Below are 16,743 nucleotides of genomic sequence, written 5' to 3' on the forward strand. Positions count from 1 at the left end.
AGTCCAGTGATTTTGGGTTTTTTGGGGACAGGAATGATAGTGGAGCGTTTGAAGCAGCAGGGAACTTCACACTGCTCCAATGATCTGTTGAAGATCTGCGTGAAGACCGGGGCCAGTTGGTCAGCGCAGGTTTTTAAACAAGCAGATGAGATGCCGTCTGGGCCTGAGGCTTTCCTAGTCTTCTGTTTTTTGAAGACTCGGCTCACGTCCTCCACACAGACCTTAAGCTCAGGTTGGATGGCAGGAGGGGGGAGTGATAATTGGAGAACAGGAGGTGATGCTGAATGTGTGAAGTGCAGATCAGACCGGGTGTGTGGTGTGAATGAGCGCTTTTCAAACCGGCAGTAAAATGAATTTAAATCGTCAGCCAGGTGTTGATTGTCCACAGATCGAGGGGATGGTGACTTGTAGTTGGTAATGTTCCTCAGGCCATTCCAGACTGATGATGGGTCGTTGGATGAAAACTGGTTTTTCAGTTTATCAGAGTAGTTCCTTTTAGCAACTCTGATCTCCTTTGTCAATCTGTTTCTGGCCTGGTTATACAAGATTTTATCCCCACTTCTGTAAGCATCCTCTTTGGCATGACGAAGGTGTTTGAGTTTCCCAGTAAACCATGGTTTATCATTAGTGAATGATAAGAATGTCCTGGTAGAAATGCATGTATCCTCACAGAAACTTATATATGATGTTACAGTATCTGTGAGCTCATCCAGATCATTGGTAGCAGCTTCAAAAACAGTCCAATCAGTGCAATCAAAGCAGGCCTGTAGATTCTGCTCTGCTTCATTAGTCCATCTTTTCACAGTCCTTATTCCAGGTTTAGCTGATTTCAGTTTCTGCCTGTAGGTCGGTATGAGATGAACCAAACAGTGATCAGAGAGCCCCAAAGCTGCCCGTGGGACGGAGTGATATGCATTTCTTATTGTGGTGTAACAGTGGTCCAGTATATTACTGTCTCTGGTGGGACATGTAACGTGCTGTCTGTATTTTGGTAGTTCACGGGAAAGATTTGCTTTGTTAAAATCCCCAAGAATGATTAAAAGAGAGTCTGGGTACCTTTGTTCCGTTTCAGATATTTGTTCAGCCAGCTGTTGTAGCGCCGCGCTCGCGCACGCGTCTGGAGGGATGTAAACATTCACGAGAATGAAAGAGGAAAATTCCCGAGGCGAGTAGAAGGGTTTACAGTTTATGAATGTGCCTCTAAATTAGGAGAGCACATCTTCTTCAGTGTTGTTACATCTGAACACCAACTTTCGTTAATGTAGAAACACAATCCACCACCTCTCGTTTTCCCCGTTAGCCCCGCGATGCGATCCGCTCGGAACAGCTGGAAGCCCGGCAGATGTATTGCGTTGTCCGGTATGGCTTCACTCAGCCAGGTTTCAGTGAAGCACAAAGCAGCAGAGTTTAAAAAATCCTTGTTAGTGTGGGTGAGGAGAAGAAGTTCATCCGTTTTGTTAGGAAGGGATCGGAGATTCGCGAGATGAATGCTGGGGAGTGCAGTGCGCAGGCCGCGCTCGCGGAGTTTAACCAGCGCGCCGGCTCGCTTCCCGCGTTTGCGTCTGAACGCGCGTTTGAACAACAACGCTGCCCCTCCGACGAGAATGTCCAGCAAAACGTCAGAATAATCAAAAACTGTAGAAAAGGTTTCTGGTGTGTGTTTCCTAATGTCCAGTAGTTCGTCTTTGGTGAAACTGATAGGAAAAGAATGACTAAACGCAGAACAAACGAACAAAAACAACACAATAGCTGGAGAGCTCCACACCGAGGCAGCCATCCGCGGCGCCATCTTGGATCTTTATGGTGATAGGCATCCATTTTGTGAATGTCATTTAGGCCATCGCTCTACGGACAGCAGGTTGAGCTCTGTAGGTCTCCTCCCTTTATGAGAGTTTTTAGTAAGGTTGAACATTAGACCTCAGTTCCCAGTTAGAAAGTTTTAAGGGGTGTGTTAGGTAGGGTTTTTATAGGAGTAAAAATAGGTCCCTGAAGTTCCCATACATAGGTAGGCTATGCATAACCTTAGGCCTCCTCTGATTTAGGCCCCATCCACACTACTGCGTTTTAGTTTAGAAACAGAGAATTAAAACGAATACAATCTCCGTCCACACCAGCGTTTAGCTGCGTATTTGAATTGATCTCCGTCCACATTAAAACGACTGAAAACGCGGATCACGTGACCATTCACCATTCACTGGACATGCGCGTGCCGGTGTAAACAGGAAACAGATTGACTATTCCTCAGATTCCGCTCAGGTTGATAAGTGCCGATCTGGACATTCGAAAGTTTTCGCACCATTACTCAGGAACCACAACTTCATTGATAAAATTATCCCACCATGCACTGGTTCTTCCCGGCTTAACCCAAAACCGCCGCTCCATGTACGGTTGATACCGCCGCTGCACACGGGAATTGTCACAGATCGCTCGAATAATAGCTTGACTCCGGCACATGTAGGCAGTTATAGCATTGTAAAATGCAGAATTTACTTGCACTAACGTAACTGGTAGTCCAGGCTGTTGTTGTATGTTTTCTTCCGTTGTATGACATCCAATTAGAGAGCCGAGCGTGAGCCTCTGCATCATTATTTCTAAAGTCCTCCATTTTGACCCATCTTCACTAAAACAGGTTGGCCTTATGATACGAAAAGTCTGGCCAATGCCCGCCTTTTGCATTAGGTGTAAATGCTAGTGGTGTAACAGGGTAGATAGCAGCAGAGGTAGCAGGCTACCTTCAAAAAGCCTCCCATGCAGATATTTATGGGCGTTGTCAGATCTTTCTCTCCTGAGAGTAAAAAGCAGTGTGCTCAGGCCTCCGCCCATTATAGCATGGTGTGTAGTAGCTAGCAGCAAGGCCTAAGTTTTTTTGTTTTGTTTTGTTTTTTCTGAGCCCCTTGAATATAAGAATTCAAGTTATAAGGTTGAATGCCATTGGCCACTTACTGAGGCCTCCATTCCTTTGGGTTTGGTAGAGAATATAAATCTGTCTTGTAAAATACAACGTAATAGGCCTTGACCCTCATACATACTTTCAGGGTCATGCTGATATTGCTCCCCTAGTTAGGGTCATTAATTAGAGTACAAGTCAAGTCACATTTATTTCTATAGCGCTTTTTCAATACAGATTGTTTAAAAGCAGCTTTACAGTGATAACAGGAAAATAATGCAAAAAAGTTTGTTTCCAGAGGAAAATAGCGTCATAATCCAGCTTAAGTAAATTCAGTGATGCTTCATTTTTGTTTTTAATTTTTTTTAATTCATTTAATTCACTCTATATATATATATATATATATATATATATATATATATATAGCCACTCTGGAGTAAACCGTGATGACATAGTCCAGCTCAGTTCAGTTATTGTATAATAATGTCAATGCAGGCAGATCAATATTGTTGTTGAATATTAAATTAAATGTTAAATTTTATGTCCTCAACTAAGCAAGCCAAGCCAATGGCAACAAAGGTGGAAAAAGGTGACAGTGGCAAGGAAACAAAAATCCATCAGGTGACAGAATGGAGAAAAAAACCTTGGCAGAACTGCAGGCTCAGTCGGGGGCCAGTTCTCCTCTGGCCAATGAACGGACAGTGTATGATTATGATGCAGGTAGCATTACAGGTCAGAAGTCAAGATTGGTTTGGAACAATCAGAGTATTATCCAGTTCCAACTGGTTTAATATCAGAGTCACACCGGTATGGATACGGGTTCGTTGAGGATCAGTGCCGATGGCTGTCATGTCGATGAGGCCTTCGATGAAAGTCTACTCGACACAATCTCTGCTGACACTTTCTAGTTTCTAGGTCGTTTCTAGCTGCAGGTCCTTGTAGGATTGAAAATAATCCAAGATATTTGAAAGACATTTGCTTTTCTGTTTTCCCCAATGACCATTTGGAGTTCCTAAAGGCACAGAGGGGCTGATAGTGATCAAGGCCTGTAGGCTGAGGTGTGTGTATTTCGGGGGTCGATGAATTGTCACACCTTTAGTACTGTGGGGGAAATTGTGAATATCTGATCTTTGTTTTTTAGTAATTGGTTGGATTATTTTTTTTGACTGTTTCCCGGTTACAGAAGGTTTTTCAGGTGGTTTTACTTTAAATTCATGAAGAATTTTTATGTAAATTCAATTTCCCAGTAACTCCCAAGGAATTTTCCATTGTAATTGGACGCTATCCCTAGAGGAGCTGTTATGCTTCTAAGGGAGTCTGTTAGATCACGCTTTTTGGCACATCATAAATAATAGAATTAGATCTATCTTTCAAAAGGAGCTTGTAACAATTCTAAAGTGGCTTCATATTGGAAGAATTTGTTTGAACATATTGATTGGAAAAATGTATGGACTCTGCCGTTGAAATACATAACTATAACAAGGTTAGAGAAATTTCATTCAAATTATTACATAAATTTGAAGCTGCTAAAGCTTTTTTGAAAAGGTTTAAATCAGATATAGACACAAGTTGTTATTAATAAAATAAAAAAAGTGAGCCATATGGGACAGAGCCTAATATTATTACTCTTATTACCCACTTCTCATGCAACTCTTGCAATCGGTTGAACTGGAATGTCCAAAGTATATCCGCTGGAGCTTATTTTTATTTATTTATTTCCCTTATGAATTTGTTTGATGCACCATGCAAATATGCATGAAAGCTGTGATAGAAACCAAGGTTATACCACAGAATATTGATTTCTTAACTTTTTTGGAGTTAAAACATTAGTCTTTTGTTGTTTACATTTTTATTTTAAGATTACTAAATTATTCATAATATGTATGTTCCTCCCCCTTTGTCCTGTCTGCTCGTTTGAATTGATGTTATTTTGTTATATTGTTATGTTCCACAGTCTCGGATAGGGGAAGCAACATTAAAGTTGACGATAACTAAAGCAAAAACAAAAATTTCCTCCAAAAGTTACACCAAAAACAAAAGAAATATGGTACAACAAGGTTTATTGGAGTAACAAATATACACTGCAAAAAACAATAAGTAAAATTTACTTAATTTTTCTTTGGCAAGTTTTTGCATGAATATTTTTTAAGTAAATTTCACATTTAGAAATTGAGGAAACTCTACTTAACTAACTTAAATGTAACAAATAAAATAATTCATTTTTAACTTGGCTAGTGTAAGGCTGAGTAATATCGATTCAGTTGAAGTTTCCTTTGCAATACATTTCACTCGAACAATATAACATTGGATTAAACCACACTTTTTTAGCATATGCTTTACTTAGAAACATCTAAGTTATTAATACAATAGATATAAGGAGTTGCGCGTCATGTGAGCGCAGAAGACCTCAATACTTGACAATACACAATGATGGTAACATTTGATGGATCGTTTTGAGTGGAAAATAAAGTCCAATGTCAGGTTACTAATCCTAACAACAAAAGCAATGATAAAATACAGCTGGAGACGGTGAAACCTCATTAATTATTCAAGGCGCAGTGCATGATGTGAACACCAGTATCAGAAAAGTTTAGTAATTGTACTTAATTTCATAACGTTGATATTTACGCTTACATTTATTCACGCTTGAATTGAGTACTAATATAGAATTAGTTTTTTAAATTCTTGCCTGAACTTCCACGTTTGGTCTATTTACAATATTTACAAGAGAAACGTCAGATCAACAATTTAACAAATGGGTTCAGCAAATAAAAGCTGTCTAAATCAATGTAACACCACAAGCTTTTAACAACCAAAATAAATAAAACGAGTAATAAATCACAACAGGTGTGATAAATCACAACAGGTAAGCAACTAACTGGATATGTCAAATATGCTCTGTAATAATTTACAACAGAACAGCAGCAGCAATGTGCATCAACAACAAACAAAGCAAACAAGCAGAAAACAAGCCTTGCTTCAATGGAGATCAGTGAGGCTTTATACACTCTTCTCCTTGAAGACCAATTCCAGCCGAGCAGTCTCAGCAGAGGTGAGCACCCTCACCTGGCTTTACCTGCACAGAAGGCAGAAAAACGACAACTACTGACACCTAGTGGCCTGACATGACGTTCAAATATATAAAATAAGACAAATTACACCTAGGACATGACATACAGTATATCTAAAGACAAGATTTTGATCACCAAAAAAATATATATAAACTTGATTTCTTTGCATTATTTGAGGTCTGAAAACAAACTGTAGAATAAACAGTGATATCTTATATGCATTGGTTTATTGGTATGCAAGGCATGAACACCTGTTGTTGAAAAATAAAAATACACTTGTGAGCTTTAAAATGTAAAGGATTACAGTTGTGGTATGTTGTTGTATGAGATTTACATTAGTTGGGAATTGCTGTGGTAGTTTTCCATTTACATAATGAGCAAGGAATAAAAAAAAACATGCTCACGGTTTCACTTTTAAATGAATGGCACCCAATTGGAAAAGTATTAAGAAAGTTATCCACAATTCTTCTAAAAAAAAACTGAGATAATGTTCATAGTTTATATTAGCAGATTCATCAATCCTCATTGGTTGAAAGCTGTAACGTTAGATAAAAAAACACAAGCTCTTTATATGAGAAAATGGGTGGCTCTTAAAAGAGCCTTTGGGGTAGTTGAAGTCAGGCACGCCTCACTTAGAGCTGGTGTATTTGGTGACGGCCTTTGTGCCCTCGGACACGGCGTGTTTGGCCAGCTCTCCGGGCAGCAGCAGACGCACGGCGGTCTGGATCTCTCTAGAAGTGATGGTGGAGCGCTTGTTGTAGTGCGCGAGGCGAGACGACTCACCGGCGATGCGCTCGAAGATGTCGTTGACGAAAGAGTTCATGATGCCCATCGCTTTGGAGGAGATGCCGGTGTCAGGGTGAACCTGCTTCAGGACTTTATAGACGTAGATTGCGTAGCTCTCCTTCCTGGACTTTCTGCGCTTCTTTCCTCCTTTAACGGCGGTCTTGGTGACGGCTTTTTTTGAGCCCTTCTTAGGCGCTGACTTTGCTGGTTCAGGCATGATGATACGAGATCTTAAAGCTGTCGACTTAATGTAAGTTTCAGTGCGATACAAAGGTATTTATTCACTGCCCTATGTTAATTTTCAAAGGCATAGGGAATCTTCTGATTGTCTGTTTTCATAGGCCAAACCCATAAACTGTACTTCATTGGACAACTCAAAGCATCAAGAGACGAACAAGGGCCAATCACAGGCGGATAAATAATAGCCCCGCCCACCGCTCTGCGTTTGAACCAGAACCGTTAAATAATATTTTTGTCAACAACGCCGGTTTGAACGACACCTTCCCCCCAAGTTTCATTTATTTCGTTTCCCGCTCTTTTATTAAATGTTTTGGAGAAAATAAGCAGTGTATCATCATGTAATTTTAACCCCTTATAAACACTTTGAGGGAGTTTGGGAAAAAAGAGACCAATAGGTCAGACACCCTTTAAAATAGTTTATCCTCGAAACTTCATTGAATCTTGAAAAGATGGTGTTAAAATGTTTAAAATACCTAAAAAGTCAATACAAGCCCATTTGGCCGTCTGTGCACAATATATAATATTTTCGTTTCTGCATTTACACTTCTGCTAACTGTGGTACATTACTATTTGGTTAGTTTCGTAAAACAGTATTCGTTTAATTGATTAAAGTGTAATACAAAAACAAATGGTTTAATTTGTGATATCAGTTCAGAGAGGAGGAATGTTGATGGCCCCGATTTATTTCAGCGAGAAATTATTTACGAGTTAATTGAAGTTCAACCCGGAAGAAAAAAAAATGTACAATTGTTTTTTTGTTGGTTGACATTGACTCTTTATGCGGCAGTGTGTGTGGCTCTTAAAAGAGCCGTTGGGTTTATAGTTTCTCCTGGTTTCAGGCGTTTATCCCCCGAAACCGTACAGGGTGCGTCCCTGTCTCTTCAGCGCGTACACAACATCCATGGCGGTGACGGTCTTTCTCTTGGCGTGCTCGGTGTAGGTGACGGCATCGCGGATCACGTTCTCCAGAAACACCTTCAACACTCCGCGGGTCTCCTCGTAGATCAGACCGGAGATGCGCTTGACGCCACCGCGGCGAGCAAGACGACGAATGGCGGGTTTGGTGATTCCCTGGATATTATCGCGCAAAACCTTACGATGACGCTTAGCGCCTCCTTTCCCGAGTCCTTTACCGCCTTTGCCTCTTCCAGACATGTTTAGCTCTGATTATTTCAGCCGATCAACGGAAACAACGAAACGAACAGATATTGTATATGTCTCACATGGAAGACTTTTACATTTGCTTACAGGACCTGACAGAAACCACCACCGCATCACATGACCCCAACCTAAAGCACTAAACTTGCCAAAGCACATGTGATTTAATCCCAACCCTTAACTTTGTTTCATATCAAAATTTGTGAAATTAATTTCACAAAGATAATATATTTTACTGAAGTACTGGTTGATAATGAAAAGTGATTTTCTACAAGCTCACCAAAGTAAACGAAGAGGAACACAAGACAACATATCACAATATTAAATATATATATTTTTATTATATATCTTTTTATATATATATATATATATATATATATATATATATTTTTTTTTACATTTTTAGTAATGGGAAATAAGGAAACACGAACAATGGAGACAGTCTATGATGGAGACACAGACAAAGTTATTGTATTAAAACTGCAATGCTAAAATGCAGGATTATGTTTGATACTCCTCATACTGTCTTTACTGACTGCATACAGTTTAACCAAGACAAGACTGGAAAATGATCAGCAAAACATCCTTTCATGTCACTTTTTAGCTGAACTCTGCAGAATGGTTGACAACCCCTTTCCTGCCCTGCAAGAAAATAAAGTTGAAAATGTAGAGGAATTTTACAGTTAAAGACCCAAAGACCTTGATGGGTTTTTTTCCCACAGTGAGAGGTACAGACAATTTCATTGTTATTCTCTAGTGATTTAAGATGAAATGTAACATAAAAGCTTTAATATACGCTTGAAGAAGTATTTCAAATAATTTAATTTGTAGAAGGAAAAAAAAATGATTATTGATTAATAACTTGATTATAAATCACTCAAAAAGATACGTTTATACATTGAAGCGGCAGTGGATTCCGGAATCGGACCCTTGAAAAATGCAGAGATATAGTCATCAAAATAGAATAACATCAGTATAACATGTGATAATCAACATTTGTGATATTTTTAAACTCAGATTACATAGATTGTGGAAATATTGTGGATCAACTTTTTTTCTTACCCAAGTGGCCATGTCCCAGCATACAGACGTTTCAAAATGTGTTAAATATCAGCATGAACGACATATGACAACTTTCTTTTTTAGCATCTTAAGACAATGTTCACAACTAATATTAGCAGCTCATTGTTTTTTTTAACCACTGAAGAAAAGTAAGATTAATATACTACTTTCCGCAAAGTCTGAATGTCCAGCACCATGAATATAATAAGGAACCACTGGCATTAATGGAGATTGACTGAGTTTTTATTCGGGACAGGCTGGCGCCCAGCAACCCAAATCTGTGACCTGGAAGGTCATGACGTGCCTAACTTCAGCTGCATAATCGATGAAGATATGCTTCAGTCTATCTGTATATGTGTGGAAAATTACTGTGTTTATCTATTTCTTAGCCAATGAGAATCATTCAACCTGTACGCAATGACGTAGCTTAGACCTTGGAAATGGTAAAACTGCGGTGATCTTTGTAACTGTAAGCGGGGCGGTTTACAAACTCCTGTGAGAGTCTGACTTCTGCTGGTGAAACTGCAAACTATCTTCAGTAAAACTTTTCTTTAATTTATTATAATTCTGACTCTGGGTCTTCATATCTGGTTCTGGGTCTTTGAATGTAAATCCCCTTACTTAAGGATTTAACAAAGAAATTGTGCCTTAAACTATAGACTTTAATGACCCCTGTGACCATAGATGTCAGGATACCCTAGAAAAGCAAGTGTATATTGAAGACCTTTCTCAAACACAAAACGAGTCCATATATAATTTCTGGAAGCTGGGCTAAATGAACAAACATTTGGTGCACTTGGATGCATACCTGGCAGCGGCCAGACCCTTTCAGTCACCTCTCAGGTGTTTAATACAGACATTAGAGAATACATGATGAACATTTCAGTAATTACACTGGTAACTTCTATAACAAAGTAAAATCTCATAAGCCTAGAGAAGTCCTTCAACTCACGTGATACTTAGAAGGAAAAATATTAATATCTTGATTATAATCACTCATTAAATATTGAAGCATCAGTAGACATACAGTACGATCTCCTCTCCCACATGATTACCGCGTAGACTGGGTTTCTTTAAGTGATAACATGCGCTTAAATGAGAACATTTAAAACGCTTTATAATCTACGTATATTTACCTCCGACACTGTAATCACGCAGTGCCCCATCTTTTCTTGAAATAAAACATGATTTAAATGATCGCGCCTTTTACCTGCTGTTGGTTATTCAGACCAGGAACGTACTGAAACCAAAACCCAGCTTTTAGTTTTTTTTTTCAGCATTACATTGGAAATTCCCTCATTCAGTTTAAACTTAAGTGGCTCTTAAAAGAGCCGTTGTGGGATGAATCAGACGCGGGTTTAAGCGCGCTCTCCGCGGATGCGGCGGGCCAGCTGAATATCTTTGGGCATGATGGTGACCCTCTTGGCGTGGATGGCGCACAGATTGGTGTCCTCAAACAGACCGACCAAATAAGCCTCACTGGACTCCTGCAGGGCCATGACAGCGGAGCTCTGGAAGCGCAGGTCCGTCTTGAAGTCCTGAGCGATTTCTCTCACCAGCCGCTGGAAGGGCAGTTTGCGGATCAGCAGCTCGGTGGACTTCTGATAACGACGGATCTCCCGCAGCGCCACGGTCCCGGGCCGGTAGCGGTGAGGCTTCTTGACGCCGCCGGTGGCCGGAGCGCTCTTACGGGCTGCTTTAGTAGCGAGCTGCTTCCTCGGGGCTTTACCACCGGTGGATTTACGAGCAGTCTGCTTGGTTCTTGCCATCGCTGCGGTCTTTTCTCTCTGTCCTCCTTCACTTGTGCAGAAAATACAGCTCCATGTTTCTCGCCCGCTTTTAAAGCATTAAACCGCCACGAGATCACGGTGTCACTGGCTAATACGTGACGTTTTCGCATGAGTCCCAGCCAATGACTGCGCGTTTCCTCTTTTCAAACAAGTTCCAATTCCCGCTCGAACTGTTTTGTTTCGTTGACTACTTTGCGCGCCTTTTTATTCACAATGTTGTATTTATTTGTTCTGAAATACTCGTCTTAATTCCCAGTGGTTGTGCAGATCTCGGATTAGAATAAAATCACATTACAGTCTGAATAAAGCCACTGCAGCGAGACACACTAGGATTTTTATTCGCCTTGTATATCCATCTTTCCATAGATCAACTGCTGCGAAAGGGCATAAGACATAACATCGACCAATTTCTTTTACTCTGAAGCCTATGTATATCGACTTCAATTTCAGAAAATGTACTGAAATATTTAATGATTTTTCAGAGTTTGGCAGGCAACAATTTTTTAAGATTAGGGGATATGGATTGGGTGGTAAACACACATTAGGGGAGCATCATGTGCTTCTAAGTTTCACGACGTCAACTGTAACGTTAATAGTGGAGAAAGACAATTATACACTTGTCGTTTGATGTCATTTTCCACCTGAACCAAAAGCGTTTATGGTGTTGGTACATATTAACAGGGAAAAACGCTCTCTATCAGAAAAAATTGGTGGCTCTTAAAAGAGCCGTTGTTTTGATAACCAAGTCTTCAATCGGTTTATTTGGATTTGGCGGGTTTCTCGGTCTTCTTGGGCAGCAGCACGGCCTGGATGTTGGGCAGCACACCGCCCTGAGCGATGGTCACTCGGCCCAGAAGTTTGTTGAGTTCCTCGTCGTTGCGCACCGCTAACTGCAAGTGACGGGGGATGATGCGAGTCTTCTTGTTGTCCCGAGCGGCGTTTCCAGCCAACTCCAGGATCTCAGCGGTGAGGTACTCGAGCACAGCCGCCAGATAAACAGGAGCTCCGGCACCGACGCGCTCGGCGTAGTTTCCTTTGCGCAGAAGCCTGTGAACACGGCCGACGGGGAACTGCAGTCCCGCCCTAGAGGAGCGAGTCTTAGCCTTTGCTCGGGCTTTACCGCCGGTTTTGCCTCTTCCGCTCATCTTTACTTCTTGCAATCGATTAGTAACTTCAACAACCTCAGTGACTGTAAATTGAATGATTTCGGGAATGACTACACACTTTTTTAAACGAGAGTGCCAATCGCCCATTGGTTTATAGTCTGTAAAAATTCAAACCAATCATTGAACTTCCCTCCAAAGCCCAACCCCTTTTGTGGCGGGGATTATTATGCACACGTAACGACCTTTAATACAGAGGAGATGAAGCTATAGAAATGTTAATTTTAAATTATACAATTTTAAGTACAAAAAAGGATACTGTACGCTGTTACTACCAAAAATAATACACCTTTAACACACTGTATATTCTGGGCACAATGACCGTCTGATACTGTACAGTATGTTCCTATTGTAATATTGGAGTTTTATAACTGCCCATATTGGTTGGATGTAGATTTTTTGTATTGTCACAATTCTTCAGCATAGTGTAGTGTGTGCCTGTACTGTTGTACAACACATTTAGACTCATCATCACTGTCTGAACTCTCTTAAGCTTTTTCGGCCATTTACAATAAATCTCGTAAAAGTTTTTTTTCTTCAAACCTGGGTGTTTTGAATTGTTTGTTCAGATTGCATGAGTCAAAGAGGTCAAAAGTCACGTCTCATCTATTTGCTTTCAAAATTAACTCAAATCAATGATATAAACGAGATTTGCTCTTCTTCAGAGTTAGTGGGTGGCTCTTAAAAGAGCCGTTGAAGTAAAAACTGGACTTTATTTCTTTTTGGGCGCTGCCTTTTTAGGCTTGGCGGCTTTAGGTTTTGCAGCTTTAGGTTTAACAGTCTTTGCCTTCTTAGGGCTCTTGGCTGCTTTCTTAGCTACTGCTGGCTTCTTTGCCTTCTTGGGGCTCTTCGTCGCCTTCTTTGCGGCTTTGGCAGCAGGTTTCTTGGCCTTCTTAGGTGATTTCTTGGCGGCGGGCTTCTTCACCGCTGCGCTCTTGGGCTTCTTGGCAGCAGCGGGTTTCTTGGCCGCGGGCTTCTTCGCTTTAGAAGCGGCTTTCTTCTTGGTCTCGGCTTGCTGCTTGTTGACCTTGAATGAGCCAGAGGCGCCGGTCCCTTTGACCTGCACCAGTGTGCCTTTAGTCACCAGGCTCTTGATGGCGATCTTGACGCGGGAGTTGTTCTTCTCCACATCGTAGCCGCCCGCAGCGAGCGCTTTCTTCAGCGCGGCGAGGGACACGCCGCTCCTCTCCTTGGATGCGGACACAGCTTTGACGATGAGTTCACCGACGCCTGGACCTGCTTTCTTTGCTTTCGCAGCGGACTTCTTCTTGGGCGCTTTGGCCGGGGCGGCAGCAGCGGGTGCTGGGGCGGTTTCTGCCATTTCTCTCTGATCGGATCTGCAGTCTTCCAAAAGCTGTCTTTGATTTCAGCAATGAGTTATGCTTTTGCTCGAGCGGCGCGGCGATCTTAAATAACACATGAGAACCTTATAGACTCAACCTACCCGGTCGGCGTCTGTGCGCGTCCACAAGCCCATCATGCGTGTGTTTTCTTCTCTAACATTTGGTTAAAAACTGGAGTGGTAAAATAGTTTGGCGCAGTCAAAACAAAGTGAACACCAAGCAGAGGTTCTGAGCTTTCATCGGAGACTAAAATACGCGAGAGAAAATGTTTATTTTGCCTTCGTCAGATCAAATCCAAGGCGAGAGCATCAGCCACGGGGGAAAGCCTTATGTAAATTTGATGGATAGCTTAATTGATAAAGTTGATAAAAGCCTGAACGCCTCATTTGTGTGTTCAGCCAACAGTCTGAAAGAGACTTTAATGAAATCAGCATCAGTGAGGGCCGTGAGGAGGCTTTCATATAGATGTTGTTTTGGTTAGCTTGAAGCACACGGACATCATCCGAGGCTCTGAGTCTCTCTCTGACTCTCATTTCTGGCCAGCAGTGATCTGTCATTAAGATAATATAAATGTAGTACTATTAATAATAAATATATAGCCTTTTCATAAGCTGATACATAATATCACGTAAATACAAATGTAAATCGTCATATTTGTTTATCCTTATTCTTAAATTATATGTTTTCGGCATGTGCAGGAGGATTTAGTAAAAACTCATCTGAATGAGCTGCTCATTTAAAACAAGGCAGAGCAAGTGACTCAAAAAACAACTTATTTTTCTCCAGTTTCATATTTCCCTTGTTCTATAGCTTGTACTTTTTTGGATAATGTTTGAAACTTTGTATTGCAAGTATTTCTTGTCATTGCCTCCTTAAGATGAATCGCTTGTATTTCTCCATAGGTCGCTTTGGATAAAATCATCTGCTAAATTAATGTGATAAAGAACAGGCCACTCATTGTAAGTTTGTTATATTTTGATTTAACCACTATTAAATGCTAATTCATAAAACAGTCATATCATTTGCATTATATGTTTGATATATTTGCACAGATTTTAAGGTTTTGGTCAGGCTACTAGTTCAGCTCTAACCCAAACAAACACCAGATCAGGATAATGAAGGTTTTCAGAATTACACAGTCAGGTTAAAATGGGATTAGTACTAAATTATGAGGACAATGGAGCTAAAGAACTGATAATAACTAAGTTAAAACATTTTGAATTAAACACTCAAGAACAATTCAAAATGTAGTTTTGTTGGGTCTCAGTTGTTTAGAAGTGTTCAACTTAATTCCTAAATGTGTTTCTTGGAATTGAAAACAGAGAATACAAGGGTATTCTGACCGAAGACAATATTTTTCTGTTAGATTCAATTTCAGGTAGACTCTGTAGCCTCGAAGCATCTGTCAGTAATCAGATGGAAACAGGCCTTGACCCCTGTGATGTGTGGCATCAGTGCGAGATCGATGATCAAGACACAGACTGTGTAGTAGGCTACCATCACGTTCTCAACTTTATCAAGGAAGAAGGGTCATATTTATACAAGATAAAGCAGAATCATCCACAATGTCCAGGCCATCCAATCATAATACTGAAAGATCAACCCCTACGGAATATTAATAAATATAATAACAAGTAAGAGAGGTCAGAAGTTCAAATGTGTCCATCTTGAGTTTGAATATAGTGTGTCCAAGGCATGGTTCTTGTTTTGTCTAGGTGTGTCCATGATGTGTACATAACAGATAAAAGGTATACCAGGGCAGTCTTACACCAGAATAATCCAAATTGGAGCCTAAAAAAGAAAATATTATAATTTTCTTACTTTTGTTCTTGTGAAAAGAAATGGGGCTCTCATGACACACAGTAATTATAAGAAAAATAATTATCCTTATGTTTCCCTAGAGACTTTGAGGACACCAATGACAAGAGGATCCAGCAATTTATTTTTAACTACGTCTTAATAATGCAATACCCAAATACTGAAGCCCAATGTACTAGATGAAGTATTTTTTTAAGAAACTGTCCCTAAATTTGCTAATATTACCAGCCAATCGGATTTCTCACTAACTAGATTATTAAAAACATAAATTATTTTTTTTTTTTATGATCTACGCAAAAATGTGCTGTGGGCCTACATGTTATAGTATGTAAAAAGTGTTGCAGAAAGTTCTGTAAGAAAACACACATGAAGTCCCTGTATACAGTCACATATTACTGTCATTTATTGTTCTTGAGGAGCCTAAGTGTAAGGACTCCTGTTAGCAATGTCGGGCCCTATGAAAAAATATGAGGTTGGTTGGGCCCCCTATTACACTGTTACTCCTAATAAAATCGAGGGCCCCAAAAGTGTGTGAGCCCTTTATAGTCCTAATTTAGCTGCGCCCCTGTCAGCATTCACTCTATAAATATATAGAGGTTATAAAGTGTTTAAATTTCTTCTCATCATGTAAGCACGCACATGTTATCACTTTGAGAAAACAAATAGGGGAGGGGGAAAGAAACAAAATAAAAGTATTTATAGATGACTGTATATGCCCGACATAATGCTGTAAATAATTTGAGTGTGGAAAAGTATGGGATTTTGAAATGGAAAATGTATACAAACCCTGTTCCCTTGCAACAAGCTTCATTTATACTAAAGTTAAACTAACCTAGTTCTTACACACCACAAAACAAACTGAATCCCGAGGGACTTTAAGTGTTTGTTGATACTGATGTATGATCTTCAAATGTTTATACACGTTCTCCCAAAGAGTTAATTTAATGTGCACAATAATATGTAAGAACATTGCGGAATTAACGTTACAATTGTCAGATTAAAGTAAAGTGTTTTTGATCTGTCACATGAGCGGGAAAGTCAGAAAAATACACCTTTTCTAACCGGCATGAACCTGGTGCAAGTACAGAGCCAGAGCTTTTGCCAGTTCGGAAAAGGTTCGACTGACGATTCTTCTAAAACCGGTTTGCCTTTCCACAGGCCAGAGAGACACCACAGAGCCAGATCTTACATCACTGTATACATCTCATGTTGCCCAGCAACGCTAGCGCGGCAGCCAAACACAAACACACCAGGCTTGTTCGAGATGCAACGGCTTCTCGCAGACCGACCGATCCAAAAGCAGGAGTCGTATGCTCTCCAAACCAAGGGGGTAATCCATCAGCCGGAAACTGAAGCCTCGCGGGGGCAGAACTTCACCTGCTGTTAGCATTCCATTGACTCCCATTCATTTTGACGTCACTTTGA

The 16,743-nt window shown here is 40.4% G+C and overlaps 4 protein-coding genes and 1 pseudogene across 4 annotated transcripts; all 5 read right to left on the reverse strand.

The window, feature by feature from the left end:
* Positions 1-6,540: 6,540 nt before the first annotated feature.
* Positions 6,541-6,973, reverse strand: LOC143720492 (histone H2B-like). Its single transcript, XM_077209954.1, has one exon. It carries the CDS (start codon positions 6,959-6,961, stop codon positions 6,587-6,589), a length of 375 nt encoding a protein of 124 aa, XP_077066069.1. The 5' UTR covers positions 6,962-6,973; the 3' UTR covers positions 6,541-6,586.
* Positions 6,974-7,827: 854 nt separating this feature from the next.
* Positions 7,828-8,139, reverse strand: LOC143721296 (histone H4). The gene has a single exon (XM_077211585.1). The coding sequence runs from the start codon at positions 8,137-8,139 to the stop codon at positions 7,828-7,830; it is 312 nt and encodes a 103-aa protein (XP_077067700.1).
* A 2,365-nt stretch (positions 8,140-10,504) lies between these two features.
* Positions 10,505-10,995, reverse strand: LOC143720493 (histone H3-like). Its single transcript, XM_077209955.1, has one exon. It carries the CDS (start codon positions 10,971-10,973, stop codon positions 10,563-10,565), a length of 411 nt encoding a protein of 136 aa, XP_077066070.1. The 5' UTR covers positions 10,974-10,995; the 3' UTR covers positions 10,505-10,562.
* A 706-nt stretch (positions 10,996-11,701) lies between these two features.
* LOC143721257 (histone H2A-like) lies at positions 11,702-12,179 on the reverse strand. Its single transcript, XM_077211548.1, has one exon. It carries the CDS (start codon positions 12,137-12,139, stop codon positions 11,753-11,755), a length of 387 nt encoding a protein of 128 aa, XP_077067663.1. The 5' UTR covers positions 12,140-12,179; the 3' UTR covers positions 11,702-11,752.
* A 535-nt stretch (positions 12,180-12,714) lies between these two features.
* LOC143720494 (histone H1 pseudogene) lies at positions 12,715-13,999 on the reverse strand (annotated as a pseudogene).
* Between the last annotated feature and the right edge of the window lie 2,744 nt (positions 14,000-16,743).

Source organism: Siphateles boraxobius, unplaced genomic scaffold, assembly GCF_051911475.1.
Source record: "Siphateles boraxobius isolate OS27281-9 unplaced genomic scaffold, OSU_SipBor_1 65, whole genome shotgun sequence".
NCBI classification, from domain to species: Eukaryota; Metazoa; Chordata; class Actinopteri; order Cypriniformes; family Leuciscidae; genus Siphateles; species Siphateles boraxobius.